Genomic DNA, 17222 nt, shown 5'->3' with positions numbered 1-17222 from the left:
TATTTTCAATGTAGACTAGATGTAAAATCAGTTATTTTTCTTTACTTGAAAAGGGCTAACATGTGTATGGCGGAAAACGTTCGTAGTTTATGTTCACTTTAATGTAAGCTATTATGTTAAACACCGTGTGGTTGTTTGTCTAGGTAATTTGATTTTTTTTTAATTTGTAAACTGAAGTTGAAACTCATTTTCGAATGCTTACCTTCAGTTCTTCCACGTTGGATGAGCGAAAAGAATTAGCCTAACGCAAAATGTGATTTGGGTCCGAAAAAACATATTTACAAATAGCGGCAGCTCAAAACGTTTAAAACACCGTGATCTAAGGAGAGCGTTCCCAAATGCTTTCATAATTATTGTTGTCATAAAATTTCCGATCCTTCATAAACCTTGAAAGTTCACTTCACCAATGTCAGCGGAAAGCAGTGGCATTTAAGAAGGTTCCGGGGGTAGCCTACTTTTGAATCAGGAACCTGAGAACTTAAGAAAACCACCGCATATCCTTTGTATATTGCCTAGTGCGTATTTTCTAGAAATGTCTTGGTACAGAAAATTAAAGTTTAGATTTTAGAAGTTAGAATAGCAGGGTTGTCTTCATTTCACGAAACTGTGAAGATCTTTTGCCAAAACTCCCCTTTGCAACTCTCAAAGAGCCAGAAATTTCCCAGTAGAATTCCTACTTGTTTGTAGGTGACTTAGGATTACCCTTCGCGACTTAGCTATGTTTTTTGTCCCTTTTAGCGGGAAAAAAACTCTAAAAAGGCCACAGAAACGACAGTAGCCTACACGTGCTCCCAACAAAGGGCTTTAAACGGCACATACCATGTGTGTGCTATAGAGTAGGAACAAACTCATTAATTGCACACACGAGGAAAGTAGTAGAAAACCACTCGTTTGTTCCAAGAAAGTTTAAAAAAAATCACAAGAATTGAAATGCAGTAGAACTCGGTTAATCCGGATCTTCGCCTAATCCGGATAAAACTGGAAGTACAAATGATTTGTAATCTTTTTCTTGAGAAACAGCTTTGGATTATCCGGATTATTTAATCCGGATCTTCGCCTAATCCGGACAAAAGTTGCGCTTTCTTTATCGCTTTATCCGGATTTGCCCGTGATTACTTTGTTTGACCGTGATTTTTTGTAAGTTTTCCATAGAAACTCGTCTTCGGTAACTGTTTTCAAAAGTTTGGAGTGACTACAGATTATTCCGACACGCATGTCTGAAGATGTAACTTTTGCGAGTGTGTTCTTGCGTTAGACGCAGAGTCTACAAATACATTCATTTTGCATGCATACTGCATTTCAAAAGAACTCTATCACTGGGTCGCTAATGTGGTGATCGTGCGTCTCGGAAATGGCAGATGACCACACTAATGCGTTCAATTTCGGTGATTTTTACCGATACCCTTCTATCTAGGTAACGTCAGGCTTGATAAAACCGTCATCGGTTAATCCGGATCTTCGCCTAATCCGGATGGAATCGCCGGTCAAATCGAATCCGGATTAACCGAGTTCTACTGTTAACACACTCGTATTTCGAAGCAGACCAGAAAAAATAAAGCCCAAATATAAAACTTGAAGCATACGGCCATCCCGTAGTGGCCATACATGAATGCGTAAAAATTAAGAATATAAGTGACTTTAGTCTGTTTGCAAGCTTTTTTTTCTTACAGTATTTTTTTAGATCTTATTTCCAGGATGTCGAGATTGTAGGGGTCTGGCAAGCTTTTAATTTATATCGAAATAAAATCAGAAGGTTTTCAACAAGTAACTTAGCTCCGAGCCTAAGCTGCAGACGATCGAACGAAGCGAAAACTGAATTTAAATTTAATACAAAACGTTTTCTCTTGCAACACCAAGAACTTCAAACCGCAGCTTTGACGATACTGTGAAGTATAACTTTATGTGTCTGTTAGGTCTACTGTAAGACCAAACACGGAATTACCGCAGCAGCGAACAGATGTTGAAAACATTCATTACAATGGTTTTAAATTAAACAATTTTAACACCGCCTGTTTGTAGTTATTTATCAATTTTTCTCTTTCGTCCGTCACTTTTCCCAAGATAGTAGGTGCAGGTTCAAGTTTTATATCAGTCACGGCTTGACGATAGTTTTCAACCTCCGGTCTATCACTGGAACCGTCGTCACTGTCGCCAAATATGTTTTTAAAATTTTTGTGTGAAACACTGCCTTCCCACCAATAGTAACCGTCATGGTCATTCATGCATTCAGCAGATTCCCACTTTTCTTTAGCCTGCAAAAGAAAAATATCGTTGCCGTCATAAAAACCGTGAGATTGATTGCTTGTAACTAGCGTATGGCTTTTTCATTGAACTAATACATCCACGTGTACGCAAAATCACACCAATGTATGAGCTTATTGAGCTAGCATCAACAGAAGTTAGAATAGAAGTCAAAGAAGTTTCAAATCTCAAACATCGTCTGTGTAATTGATTGTTTAATAAAACAATGTTTATAGATTTTTAATTCAACTTACAGCATCTATCTAAGTGTACGCAAAGTCTCGCAAACTTGTAAGCTATTAATATGAGTAAGAAGGAAAGTACACTCGGCAGAAGACTCTTCAGACGTACCCAAGATTCGAAGTACAAGGCTGTCAGCACGTAATCAATGAAGTCACTGTTCTGCTTTCGCGTGGGACATCGCTGAACAACGATTGTTGCAATGTCTGTCGTGCGATCGTAGCGCTTGTCGCCGAGGAGTTGGATCAATTTTCGTCGCGCATGCGCATTGAGAACAAGACTGCTGAGACGAACCTGCGTGTAGCCCAGGTGATTAAGTTCTGAATTACCGTTGATTTACCCAAAAACACAATATCCAGCACTGAGTACGTGAGTAGGCGTAAACTACACAGAAAACATCAAAGCCTATTCTATGACCAAATGGTCTATCGCTGCTCCTGGCTAATCAGATTAAATTGTTCAACATTGAGCGTATTAATCGCTTCTATATGTTTGTAAAATAAGCGTCTTACACATTATTATAGAATCTGACTGGCAAATAAAGTTATTCTTTTCCGATTGCACAAGTTCAAGATCATTCCCTTATATTTAGAACACTTGACAGTGGTTTTTTCTCAGCCCTAAGCTTTAGCGTTTAGACTGAAAACTGTTGGAAATTTATCGTTAAGGCAACTATGTTATGCTCAAGAGCGCTAGCATTCCCTAACGCTTGTAAGGTGTGTTTTTAGAGCTTTTGAAAAACCTATAGTAGCACAATTTGCAACAACAAAAAACTGTGAAAGAGATTATTACTTACTTTTTTTGTGACAGTCCTAGCACGGTTATCTTTTACGCTACTGTTTGAAACAAAATAATCAACAGAGTGCGATTCGAGAGGAAAGGCTTTCTCGCATGCTTCATCGGACTTTAGGTTGGAGGGAAAAGGTGTGCAAAACTCTGTATAAAATAAAGACGTATATACTTGACAGCACGTTATAAATATGCATCACTGTGTAGTGTACAGTATATGTAATATACATAACTGCAAACGAAACCAAGTAAGACCAGCACTAACTTTCACACGAACGGTTCGGTCTCTTGTAGAGCACAGCCAGAAAGAAATGCGACAGATGACTGAAAATCGCCAATTATGGAGACTTTTAGTGACGTTATTTTGCACCCAACTGGTGTAAAATAAATGTTATTATATAACTACAAATATGCGTCAGACAAAATTGCGCGGCCAGAAATGATATCGGTGTTGAGCATGTTGTCATAAAAATTACGTGTTTGATGAAATCTCGTTGAAGAAAAAAATGCTTAACCTTTTTGAAATGAAAGTAACACATGTTCTGTAAAATACACTTCTTACTTTTCAGTGCCTTGCAATGTCTCTCTATAGCTGGAGGGGTCAAATGAAGAAAATTTTGTACTTTCATAAGTTCTAAGTTCCGAAACTTGTCAGGCATGACACATTTGTTTTGTGCATATCCCATCCTGTAAAAGTCAACAAGCGTGCCGATAACACAGGAATGATTTAGGTTTAAAGGAGAGTTTACTTTTTATTTTATGATTATATGAAATCAAGTAACAAAACAGGTTTCAATAAGATTTCATTACAACACAAAAAGGGGGTAAAAGATGGAAAATCAAATATCATCTCATTGGTCTGCTACAATAGAATTGATTGTAAGTTTCGAGACTATACATATACAACTGAAAACTTTCATATGACCAAAATGTGCCTAAGCAAGAGAGCAAGTTAAAAAGCAAGTTAAAAATGTAATGTACCAATCATATTGTATGCCAATGTATGGTTCGCAGCTATGGTGTAACTATAAAACTTCTACTTTAAATCGCATACGAGTTGCTTACAACGACTCGTACAGAATTATCCACAAGTTGTCGAGATGCGACAGTGCTAGAGTGTATCAGGTACAGAACGACGTGTTAACATTTGATGCTCTATTAAGAAAAAATTGCTATGCATTTGTAGAACGTTGCAAAAGATCAATTAATCCACTTTTGCGCAATATTATGTCTTCTGATTACTATTTTAATTCTACATTTTATATTCACTACAACAGTATTTTGTACGTTGTTTGATGTAGCCTGCTTGATGTTGTGCTAGTCTGATATTTTGTGTGATGACTGTTAAAAATTTGAATTCTATGGACTTTGAGTCTGATTGCAAATAAATAAATAAAAATAAAGTGTAAAACATCACTCTAATTGAAACAGCGAACAGACCACTTCAGTGACGAGAGTCGCATTTTGTTATAGACAAGTATGCCAGCAAAATAACTCTTACAGACAAGAAAACATACAATCCATACATAACAGCATTACGTATGATGTATGAAATCAATGCTTTAGAAATATAAATTTATAATTACTTATAAATAAAATTAAGTATTACAGTAATCCATAAACAAGTGTTTTAGTGCAAGAGTTACCGGATGGGTAATGGCACTATGTAAGGATTAAAAGGTTGCTGAGTTGGCCATTTACTAGGCCAGTCAAAATCCAAGCCATATGGTGGATATCGATACAGAATTTCTTGGGCTTGTCTAAATGCAGCAATCTTCTTCTTGTGGTTCATAACATCTTTTTGTAAAAATGGCTTTGCTAACATCTTCTTTTCAAGTTCAGCTGCAACAAAAAACAACAATTATGATACCAGATAACAGCCTTTCTTCCTATTATTATTTACCTATACAGTTTACACCACACGCAATCACTGAGCCTATTTATATCAATTAAAAGTTATAAAAGCAATTTTTTGTATAGACCACTTTTATGTTAATCAAGCTATTAGTGAAATCAACAAGATAGAACAAAGATCGAGTATTTTTCCAGCAGCACCGTGCCTTCATCAAGAATATAAATATTTTCTTCATGTGGCCAAAATGTGTTTACTTGTTGCTTCAGCTGTCCAAGGATTGCAAGGAACATGTATTATCCTTCTCCAACACCATAATTCAAAAGCATCAATATTTTTCTGTCTGTTTTGTTCATTGTCTATGTTTCCCATTCGTAATTGGAAATATACACAAATAATAATATATTGCTTAAGGAAATTGTAAAAAAAGCAAAAGTAACAGTTTAGTCACCACATAAAGAAACTACCGGTATACAAACTACTACGTCCTACGACTCATTCATAGGGTAATGTTTTTTTAATTCATCTGAGCATGAAGTCTTTGCACTTAAGCGTAGCCTATAGCCTACTTTCACAATGTGCAAGCTTGCACAATGCGCATGTACCAAAAACAGACAAATTCAGCATCAACAGACAGAAAAAATGGCAAAAAAGGTGAATTGCCTATACAATTTATACAAGCTTTACTGTTTAGTGACTCTGAAGACATAGCATTAAAAGCTATGGTTCCTCAGATGGTAGATATCTATATCATATCATATCACTGTAAAAACAAAACAAATTATAGCCTTATCATTTTTTCATTCAAAATCAGGACTCTAATAAATTGTTACTATTATGCTCAGAGTAGGCTTACAGAATTTATCTTCACCTTTCGAAAGTTCTTCATCTTCATCGTGTTTAGTTGAATCAAGCTCATTAGCTGACTTATCAGAAGCTGCATGTTCTGCACATAAATTAACAATTTAAGTGTCTTATTATTATTGTAGTATTATATTTAATAAGAAACTACACTTTCCCAAAAACTTTATTATCATGTATTGTATAGTCATCATCATCATAATCCGTTCAGTCGTTTACGACTCTCGGTCACTCTATACGTCATCTTTCTCCACATCTCTCGATCCCACGCAGCCTCCTTCAATTCATGCACTCCTATGCCACTGTCATTTACAATCGTGTCAAGCCATCTTGTTTTCGGGCGCCCCCTTCCTCTTCCTCCGCTCACCAAACCAAGCATGATGTCTTTTTCCATTGATTTGCTTCTCATTATGTGGCCAAAATATGAAAGTTTCTGCCTGACGATTCTAGCTTCTAGGGATATGTCCGGTTTAATTTGTTCAAGAATTTTCTCGTTTGTTATTTTGGCTGTCCAAGGAACACGCAGTAACCTTCTCCAACACCACAATTCAAATGCGTCAATCTTTCTTCTGTCTGTTTTGTTCATTGTCCATGTTTCGCATCCGTAAGTTGCAATTGGGAATATTATAGTTTTGATCAGCTTCTTTTTTGTTTCTAATTTTATATCCTTGCTCTTCCAAATGCTATTCATTCCAACAAATGCATTTCTTCCCAGCGCTATTCTTCTCCTTATCTCTGGTGAGTTATTAGAATCCCAGCTTATTTTTGAGCCTAAAAATATGAATTCATTCACTGTTTCAATTTCTTGATTTTCGATCTTGATGTTTATGTTATCTGCTTTACCAGTTGTTATAATTTTTGTTTTTTTGATGTTGAGTTTCAATCCAGCCCTTTCACTTTCCTTTTTCACTTTGATGATTAAGTCTTCAAGATCTTGTGCGTTCTCGGCCAAAAGGGTAGTGTCATCTGCATATCTCAAGTTGTTTATAATTCTGCCACCGATTTTCACTCCTATATTGGAATTACTCAACCCTGCTCTCCTCATGACCATTTCTGTGTACATATATATTAAATAGAGAGGGAGATAAAATGCACCCTTGGCGTGTTCCTTTTTCAATTTTAAACCAAGCTGTATTTCCGTATGCTGTTCGAACTGTAGCTTCTTGATTTTCATACAATGACCTTATGAGTTCCAGCAGGTGCATTGGCGTTCCCATGTCTCTCAGACTACTCCAAAGAATGTTATGTTGGATAACATCAAAAGCTTTCGAATAATCAATAAAACACATGTACAGATCTTTTTCGTACTCCCTGCTGGTTTGCATAATCCATCTGAGATTTGCAATTTGGTCACGGGTACCTTTGCCTTTTCTAAAACCAGCCTGCTCATCTGGCATTTCTCTTTCAATAATTGAGCCCAGTCGTTGTTGGATGGGTTTTACTAAGGTGTGACATTATTTAAATGTTATACACGCAGTCGAAAATCGGTTAATCGCATAGTCAATTTGCCAAGCTTTTCTATGCAATTAACTGATGTATGCGATTAACCGTATTTATTGACAGTTATCCAAGTATCATAGATGTTAATGCCGAACGTTTATCTTACTCAAAAGCTTGAAAGCAGACTGCTAGACAGTTTAACCGTTTATGCGATAATCTACAGTTTGTAAGAATGAATGCGGTTGTGCTCCTGTTAGAGCTCGACCGATATCACTTTTTCAGGCCGATACCGATATTTATGAAATTTTTAGGCCGATATATATTTATATATATATATAGCCGTGTAGCTGCTTAATATGCCGCATAACTCATTAACTTCCACCGAACGAGGTCGTGTGGCTTCTTGCGTCATAATGCTCTAGGCACGAATCGGAAAACTTTTACAATGACGCTACTATTTTCTTCTGTGCAAAGTTTCACTAGGCTTTCTTCTTTGGGTTTATTTTTGCATGTCATGTGAGCGAAAGTTAATTTTTCCTGGGCCTTTTCTTTCTTACTCTAATACCAAACCTTGACAAATTTTGCTGTGATAGCCTACTAGTATGATCTAATTTTTTAACGAATCTTGACTTATCAATATCACTCGGAGATCAAAACCTTCTTCGCAAAAAATTCACCTTTGTTACAATGATTCAATGTCATCAATCGTTTTAGCAACGTAAAACTCGAAAGTTTTCCTGCTTGAATGGAAGCTAAGGGATACAGTATTAACATTTTCTAGATGCGCGCACTAGAATGGGTGGGAAATTATATTCTCGCAACAATTGTTCGTGCTATGCAAGCACGTTTGAACAACTTATGTTTCTTCTAAAGGCATGTATGGCTGGTTTTGAGTGTGCTTTTGCTGGCCGATGTTTATCAGCGAAAAATAGCCGATACATTATATCAGCTGCACCTGATATCAGCCGATACATATCGGCTGACCGATAAATCGGTCGAGCTCTAGCTACTGTTACAGTTGGTTGGTTTCAAACCTTTATTCGCGGACTGACAAAGCCTTGATAGGTTATTCCTGGTAGTTTCGCATATTTGTAGAGGCTTTTAATGCAGGGCCGGTTACCAAGATTGACAGAGTGAAGTTTCTGATTATAGAAGTGTTGTTACTACATCTATTAGGTGCCGCTGAATGTAGAGCAGTCCTTAGAATGCGTTCTCAAGTGCACACCCCAAGAGTCGAACTAACGCCATTTGATCTTCTTTGTTTAGCCAAGCTTCTTTGTTCACGAAGTTGCGATAACCTACTGAGCTATTAGGGCAGACTGACAGTACTAAGGTGTTGCAACAACAACACATAGACAATCTTGAGCAATTTAACACTTCTTCAAAGGAAATATGCGGTCAAGTGACACAGTTCTACAGATCAATCAAAAATTCCCATTTAATTTTAAAACCGATTTATGCGATTAAGCCTTATGCAATTAATCATTGAATTTTCTTCATAAGTGCATGGGAATGGTTTGGAATTATGCAATGTTATGCAATAGAGTGATTTATTCTTTTAGCCGATGTAAGATTAACCGATTTCGACTGACTGTATATTATCATCATGTGGTTAAATAACATAATCTTAAATCACTAATAGAATGGCAACCAATCTAAGATTGACAGCAATATAACAATGTATTTCAATATTACAGTTAAGTCCACATTATTGTTTATAATTACAAATATAAAACATTAAAGATTCTCTGGGCTATCGGCTACAAAGCAACAAACCTTGAATTGCAGTTGAACTTGAGCGAAAAAGCAGCAAATGTACCTTAGATTTCTGAAATAACCTCACCAGTGCGGTTGGATGAGAAAGAAAACACTCCATAATTCACACTCTTTTACACTTCAAGTCTATTAATACACCATGTTAAAGTTTATGCTGAAAAAATACAAGTTTTAAAGCAATAATAAAATAGTTAATATTTAATGGATTAATTGCAAAGTCACAAATTGAAGCAAATGTTTCCAGTTTTATGAAGTTAGTTTTGTATCAAAATTAGCTTACACAAAGCTTTGTAAACTAGCCTGGGATATCCAGATGCAACCTAGTTTGCACCCTGAACAGTTCATACCCTGAAAAGATCAAAAGAAAAAATTCAAAAAAGCCAAAGTCGCTGATTGCAGTTTCTGCAAACAAACAAAAACTCTCAGGATCATTACTGGAAATTTTAAAATGTTTGCGGAAACTCCGATCTCAACCCTAACCCTAAAGCCTAAACCTTAACCCTTTTAACATGTTTGCGGAAACTCCGATCAGCGACTTCGGCTTTGTTCTATTTTTTTCTCTGGTCTCGATCTTTTCAGTTTGTTTGTTTGCGGAAACTGTGTTTTTCTTTCGATCTTTTCCGGTTGAAAATTTTAAAATGTTTGCAGAAACTGCGATCAGCGACTTCGGCTTTTTTAATTTTTTCTCTCGATCTTTTCAGGGTACGAATTGAGGGTACAAACTGTTCGGGGTACAAACTAGGTTGCACCCGGGATATCCAGACTAAGTGCAATGAACATGTAGCTCCCGCAAACTTTCTTTGATGCCACACATTCGACATTCATGTTTCACTAAAATTCTGGAATCTGTGCAACACCGTAGACATAAAGCGCACTCTTGTGTCTCGCAATGGAATTTAAGGCACTGGATTTTTAAGCATCCTTAATCACACCCTGGCAGTGGCAATTGCATCACATATACTTTGTTTTGCAGTCTTCTTAAATTTTGTGTTTGTGAATAGTGATTGCATTGCTCCGGCAGTCATCATCATCATAATCGATCGTCGGTTTGTTCCCCACTAGTGGGGGTGGCCGATTGTTTCCGCGCAGCAATTGTAGTACATTTATGCAGTACATTTACAATTAAAATTGGGATTTCTTTTTAAGTCGTTGCAACAATGGTATTTAACTGATTACCGTAACTAGCAACTAAAAAAAGTTACTTCAGACTTCAGTAGGCTAATGTGTAATGCAGCATAGCGTTATTATTACCGTATTAGTTTCTGGTTTCAGGGCTGTTACTGGTAGCTTTTAGTTGTAGTGCTTTCTGTTCAATGTTCTAATTTTTGGATTACGTTACGCTTGCTGTGTTACACCTTTGTTTCGCGGCAATGAAGTTGATATTAAGCAAACGATAATTAGACACCTGGAACAGTTTGCCAAAAAGTTTGTGCACTACTATGGAGAATCTCTAACACTTTATAACCAAAATGATTGGATAATTGATCCATTTGTTGGAAAAGATCTGCCTCAACTTTCCACCCATGTTGCAGAACAGTTTATGGACATAACGACAGAAGTAGCAAACCGTATTTCTTTTGCGTTCTTCAAAGACAAATACCCCAAAGATTCTGCAAACATCCACTTTTGGGCTTCCATGTAACCTACAAAGTGTATCTCACAGTTTCACAATTAGGGATTCAAAAACAGATTCCATTTGCAACAACTTGGCTTTGTAAGATTGGATTTAGCGCCATGTGTGTATTGAAAACTGAACAGCGAAACCAGCTGGAAGTTAAAGCCGAAATGCGGCTATGCCTAAGCAAAATAACGCCTCGATTTTAAAAACTCACTGACAGCAAGCCAGCGCAGCTATCTCAATAGTGATTTGATAAACATACGGTATTATTTTCGAAAAAAGTTACTGCTTTGTAGTGCTGTTTGTTTGCAACACAATCTTGTATGGCTTTTAAAATATTACGACAATTTGCTTGGGTCGCAAGATTTTACCGAACTGAATTTTTTTTTAAATGGGTCGCCTTAAAAACGAGTTGGGAACTAGTGAATTAATGCATCTGAATAAAGAAAGACATCAAATATAATTACTAGCTGTCACGATTTCTTTCTATCTCTTACCAAGAAAAAGACTTGGAAAGATTCAATGACGTAGTTTAATGGGATATAACCGAAAAGCAGTCAATTAAATGTCGAATCCCAGTCAGCAAAGGTTCGTGGGGCCCACTTGGGCTGCATATGGGTTACCCACATTGTACTGCGTGGGCCCCACTACCTATGTGTCCACGGTTTGCAGAAATGTCCCAAGTGGGCAGCCCACCTACGTCTAATGGGTGGGCAGCCTACCATGAAACCATTATTAAAATGTAAACCGCCGTCGCATTGTATCGTTGTATATATTCAATTTTTATGATTATTGCACTTTAGTATAGCATAATGGACCGGTGCAAACGTATATTTTATAATTTTTCATCATGGTGAGTAGCCCACTTCATGCCCACAGAAAGCCCAGAAAGTTTATTTCAAGAAATAAAAATAAATTCCCAGATACATTTTCATGATATGATAACTTTATTAAGATAAATTCAATAAAAGATGTCGGGAATCGGTTGTAAAGAAAAAAATATGAAGTAGGCCGCGCACTTGGGGCCTAATCGGAAACATCAGATAAACTCACCTTAAGCCCACAAGCCCACGAATGCCCATGGAAATCCCACGTGGGCCCCACGAACCCTTGCTGACTGGGATAATTCTACTAGTGGAATGATAATCTAACTTCTTGAAGGACTTTAACGAACGGCTTCTCAAATAACTCTAATTTTGATCAGAAATTATATCAGCATCAATTCTCATCTACTTGTATTTGATTACTTCAACTCTCAATCAACAATAATTTCTGCATCAACTACCAATCCACAATTCATAACACAACTCTCATAACCAACTCAATAATAATCACCATAATAATCCATTACGCAAATTACACCACTATTTATAAAAGGTTTGTTTGGTCTAGTAACTTCGAGAAGGTTACGTAGTGTTGCATCACACGAACTCATCGTCGGTCACGTAGCATTGAGCGGCATAAACAAGCAAGTTTAAAGAAGTCTAAAGAATGTCACGTAGGAGTAGAGGACTGTTACATAATACAGATTTCGTAATCAGAGGTCCATTCGTAAACAACCTTGTGACATCATGACAAACGATATTGGCAATTGTGAAAACAACAGAACGTTCCAGATACAGAATGATTTAGAATTACGTTGCAGAACAACGACTTCACAATTAAAGGTTACTACTGGTCATTGACCGATAATAACATATCGCTCAAAATTCCATAATGAAAACAGCACATTCTGTCAAGACGCAAAGCAGCCCGACGCGAGGCCTTGCACATTGATTGTGACACTAGCCTATAGAATGGATGCAACCTAGTTCGTACCCTGAACAGTTCGGACCCTCAGTTCGTACCCTAAAAAGATCGAAAGAAAAAATTAAAAAAAGCGGAAGTCGCTGATCGCAGTTTCCGCAAACATTTTAAAATTTTCCCCCTGAAAAGATCGAGAGAAAGATAGCACAAAGCCGAAGTCGCTGATCGCAGTTTTCGCTAACCTTAACCATAGGCTAATCTATGCTCTAACCCTAACCCTCGCTGATCGAAGTTTCCGCAAACATTTTCCGTAGATTCCGCTAACTGCAGTTTCCGCTAACCTTTACCCTAACTCTAACCATAGATTAATCTATGCTCTAACCCTAACCCTCGCTGATCGCAGTTTCCGAAAACATTTTTCCGCAGTTTCCGCTAACCTTTACCCTAACCCTAACTATAGAGCAATCTATGCTCTAACCCTAACTTATCGCAGTTTCCGCAAACATTTTTCCGCAGTTTCCGCTAACCTTTACCCTAACTATAGAGCAATCTATGCTCTAACCCTAACCCTCGCTGATCGCAGTTTCCGCAAACATTTTTCAGCAGTTTTGCCAACCGCAGTTTCGGCTAACCCTAACTCTAATCATCGAGTAATCTATGCTCTGCTCTAACCCTCGCTGATCGCAGTTTCCGCAAATATTTTTCCGCAGTTCCGCGGTTTCCGCTAACCCTAACCCTCGAGTTTGTTTGCGGAAACTCCGATCAGCGACTTCGGCTTTTTTTAATTTTTTCTCTCAATCTTTTCAGGGTACGAACTGAGGGTCCGAACTGTTCAGGGTACGAACTAGGTTGCACCCCTATAGAATATATTCTATTTCAATAAGGACCTTCTGATGATCCCCCTTTTAGGGTGAAACAGGCCGTAGAAGTTTCAGAGAATAGTAACTATATTTGATGTAATTCGCTCTGTTTGGTTTTTTGCTTAGCATTGAGCACTTTTTGTAGTAGGCAATTATTTAAGAGTAGGCTATCTATTGCTGAATAAAGAAAGATGTAAGTTAGGCCTACTGTATGACAAGTCATGCTGGACACTTAATTGCTCGCCTTAAAGTGAAAAGTGCCATAACAGGTGATCAAACTAACTTATGATGTAACCTACTGTAAGTTAATAAGTAGGCTACGCTTACTAAGTCTCTTATAGGATACACTATGCAGAGAGGCAGTGTTGCCAGATTTTTTTTTAAAAAAGAGCCCAAAAATGCGCCAAAGCAACTTAAAAGTAGCCCAATTTGCCGTCGCGACGTCGACGGTTGAGCAACGAAGGCGCAGGCTTTCTAGGGGGGTTTTTGGTCATGCCCCCAAGAGTCATGGACAAAGCAACATCTTGGTCCATCATGCTGATTGTGTAGATACAAAATACATACATTAATACAACATACAATAAGTACAATGTTCAATATTGAATCAAGCATAGTTCAATAGAAAAAAACTTAGACGAGCCAATGCTATACAGACTTCATACAAATTCCTATTTTCAAATTCAAGATACAAATGGTTCCATAGTAGATGCTAATGCATAGCATAAGCCCGTCAACTCAGATGAACTACCAAGAACCAACACCCAACAAAATTCTATCATCAACTGCTGAAGCTTCATTTTCATATATAGAGCTGTCATGCTTCCGCATTGATGACCGGGAATGAAACAGCATTTTTCCAATTGTTGCAGCAAAGTTCTGATCCTCACAATCGCTGACAAAAGTTGAAGACCGATACGATTTCGCAGTTTGGTTTTGATTGCAGAAACTCTCGAAAAGGCTCGCTCAACTACCGTAATGCATTGCTGATTGGTATAGGCTACATTGTTAGTGCCAATTGAACAACTTCTCTAAATTTATACTCCCCTGCAGCATTTCTAAACTCGTACACCTTGGTACAAAAAATACAAGAATCTATCATTGTTTTTTAATCATATAAGGAAGACGAGTTTACATTCAGTAAGTTTTTCCACTGACATTCAATTTTTCCCACTTTAATTTATAGCTTAGACACCAATAGAAGCTTCAAAAATTATGGTACGGTACTAAACCAAGATCATAACTACCCTATAATTTCCGATATTCGATACAAGTGTAATTTCGCTTTCGCCACTCAGTCCTTCCATTCTCCCGGATGAAAATGAATACAGCATTGCTGTAACAACAGTCAAAGCTGCTAATGGTCAGCAGTAAAATCAATCCTCATGCCGAAACAAAAAAATAACGTCATTTTTTCCGTAATAAACCGAAACTTTACCAACATTTTCAAAGGCTGTTCGGATTCTACCAATTATTCAGTTCTGCCAACTCAAAATTCACTGTCAAACAACTTAAAATTCTGCCAAATTTAAGCGCCGTCTCGCGCCAAATCAGAGACTGAAAGTAGCCCAAAAAAGCGCAAGTCGCAAACCAACATTTTTTGGCGCCAAGCCCAACTAAAAGTAGCCCAATTGCAGATAAATCGCCCAATCTGACAACACTGCAGAGAGGAACATAGACTCAGGTTTGGACTTAAATCTAGAGTTGCCAGAGGTTAATATAAAAAAGAGCCCAAGCTTATGCAAAAAGTAGCCCAAAAGTAGCCCAATTTTTTTGGAGGTTCTAAAAAGGAGCCCGAATTGGAGCCCAAGCAAAGAGATAGGCTATTATACAAAATTCTTCCAGAGCGCTTGATCATCATTCCCAAATTATAAGTTTTTTTCCAGTTCTTCACACCTTTCAGACAGATTGGCAACCATGCATTCACTCAACTGTTCGTTGAAATAACTACCGTACAACCAAGGAAGGTACTGGTACCACACCAAGTAACACAAAAAACGGTTTAATTGCTTTTCGTGATGAGCTAACGCATCAAGAGTGTTCCCCTCAAGACCATCAACAGTTTTGATAACCCACCAAGGTCAATCAACGTAGAAACTATCCTTTTTGGGTTTTATTGTTTGTTTAGGAATCCCTGATATAGCCTACCCTAAATTGTTAAAAAAAATTCACTAGCCTTTTTTTCTCATCTTTCTACATTTGTAAAAACTTCATTAAGGTGTTGCGACCATGCCATAACGGATTGTCCTGATTTTGGCATCATGCACGTTATAGATTTATAGCGTCCGTGTTTTGTCGCTTCTACCTTTTTCTAGACCCCTGCTATGTTTGACATAATATTGTTTTTCGTTGTGATGGTCAGAAATAAAAACAAACTGAACTGATGTCCACTGCATTTTCATGAAAACCTGGATCACTTTAGTTGCCAGGATTGCCAGATATTAAAGCCTAAACACGCATATTTTTAAAAATTGGCATCTTTTACCAAATTGGTAACCCTGTCTGACCGAGACCTCCAAAAACACTGCTCCTCAATGAAATAACTACGTATTAGGTAAAAATATTAAACATGATACAATTTTTACATAAATTTTTTTATTATAGTTTTAAAAAAAGTAGCCCAATTGGGCGCCAACCAAAAAAACGCGCCCAACGCAAATTTTTGGCGCCTGGAGAAATCAAAAGTAGCCCAATTGGGCGTAAAAGCGCCCAATCTGGCAACCCTACTTAAATCTTGCCGCATTGACAAAATTTGAGTTTGGATATATATCAGGGTTGCCAGATGGCCTTTTTTTAGGCCAAATTCCAGAAAACTGGCCTTTTTAAATTGCAGTTGGCCTACAAAAATTGATGCAAATAAGGCCAGAAAATCTGGCCTTATTTGGCCCTTTTAATGGCTGCAAGTTTTGACCGGTTTAGAAAGTATTATTTTAAGGAAATTCAATTTCAATGGTATTATAAAAGTATCACTTATCATCACTTAGAGGCTGACCTATATTCGTTTTAATTTTAATTAGTGAGTAGAAACATTGGTACTTGGTAGAGAGTAGAGAATGTGTTAGCGGTGGACAGGGCGGTTCTATTAAGTTGCACCTGCCGTAAACCGTAAAGTATACACTTGCCTTGTTTGTTAATGTGATGTGTTTGCATTCCATTTGTTCAATTTTGTCGTATTTTGTTTGCTGCTAAATAATTTCAAAACCGAGTAGGCTACAGTATTAGTTTTAGTTCTTATGACATCTTAAACGTATTGATTTCGTACTGGGTTGGTCTGTGAATAAGTTTATTATAAAAGCCTACGACAACACATTTCACTGATTTTTGAACACTCCACGTTTACCGTACTTCTGATCCGGTTTGCAATACGCAAAATGCTACAAAACGACAGCAAATCTTTGCATTCGTTTATTTTTGATTTTTTAGATTTGTGGTTTTAAACTTCTATACATCAAATAAGCTGGGATTTTTTTTTTGCTGAGACTTTTCGGTCATTTGTCCAAAATGACTTGAAAAATTCGGTCAATTTTTATTTATTTCGATCATTTTTAGTCATTTTTGGTCATTAATAGTCAATTGACTATATTTTTTCGGACATTTTGACCGAATTGACTACATTTTTTTCGGACATTTTGCTAAAAAATTGGTCAATTGAATTTTATACATTCTTTAGTTGATACAAACAGTGTTTTATTTTAATAATTCTTCTGTATTCATGTATAGCCCTGAAAATAGTTTCCAATCCTGTAGTTGTAGACATCCCTGGTACATATACTCAATAAGACAAATTCATGCTTTTTGCTTA

At 37.1% G+C, this 17222-nt stretch overlaps 1 protein-coding gene across 2 annotated transcripts; it reads right to left on the bottom strand.

Annotated features, from left to right (window-relative positions):
• Positions 1–1808: 1808 nt before the first annotated feature.
• On the bottom strand, positions 1809–9348 carry LOC145786711 (small ribosomal subunit protein mS35-like). 2 transcript variants are annotated; one of them, XM_082598432.1, is made up of 7 exons: positions 9200–9348; positions 5979–6068; positions 4917–5112; positions 3833–3957; positions 3278–3417; positions 2593–2775; positions 1809–2252 (listed from the first exon to the last, which is right to left on the bottom strand). In XM_082598432.1, exons 1-7 carry the CDS (start codon positions 9297–9299, stop codon positions 1974–1976), a joined length of 1113 nt encoding a protein of 370 aa, XP_082454558.1. In that variant the 5' UTR covers positions 9300–9348; the 3' UTR covers positions 1809–1973. The 2 variants fall into 2 exon arrangements, with proteins under 2 accessions (XP_082454558.1, XP_082454559.1); XM_082598433.1 differs by having other exon boundaries at positions 5994–6068.
• Positions 9349–17222: the final 7874 nt, after the last annotated feature.

Source organism: Aplidium turbinatum, chromosome 17 (genome assembly GCF_918807975.1).
Source record: "Aplidium turbinatum chromosome 17, kaAplTurb1.1, whole genome shotgun sequence".
Lineage (NCBI taxonomy): Eukaryota > Metazoa > Chordata > Ascidiacea > Aplousobranchia > Polyclinidae > Aplidium > Aplidium turbinatum.
Note: the sequence above shows the minus strand (reverse complement) of the source record. Positions and strands in the feature narration are given on the sequence as shown.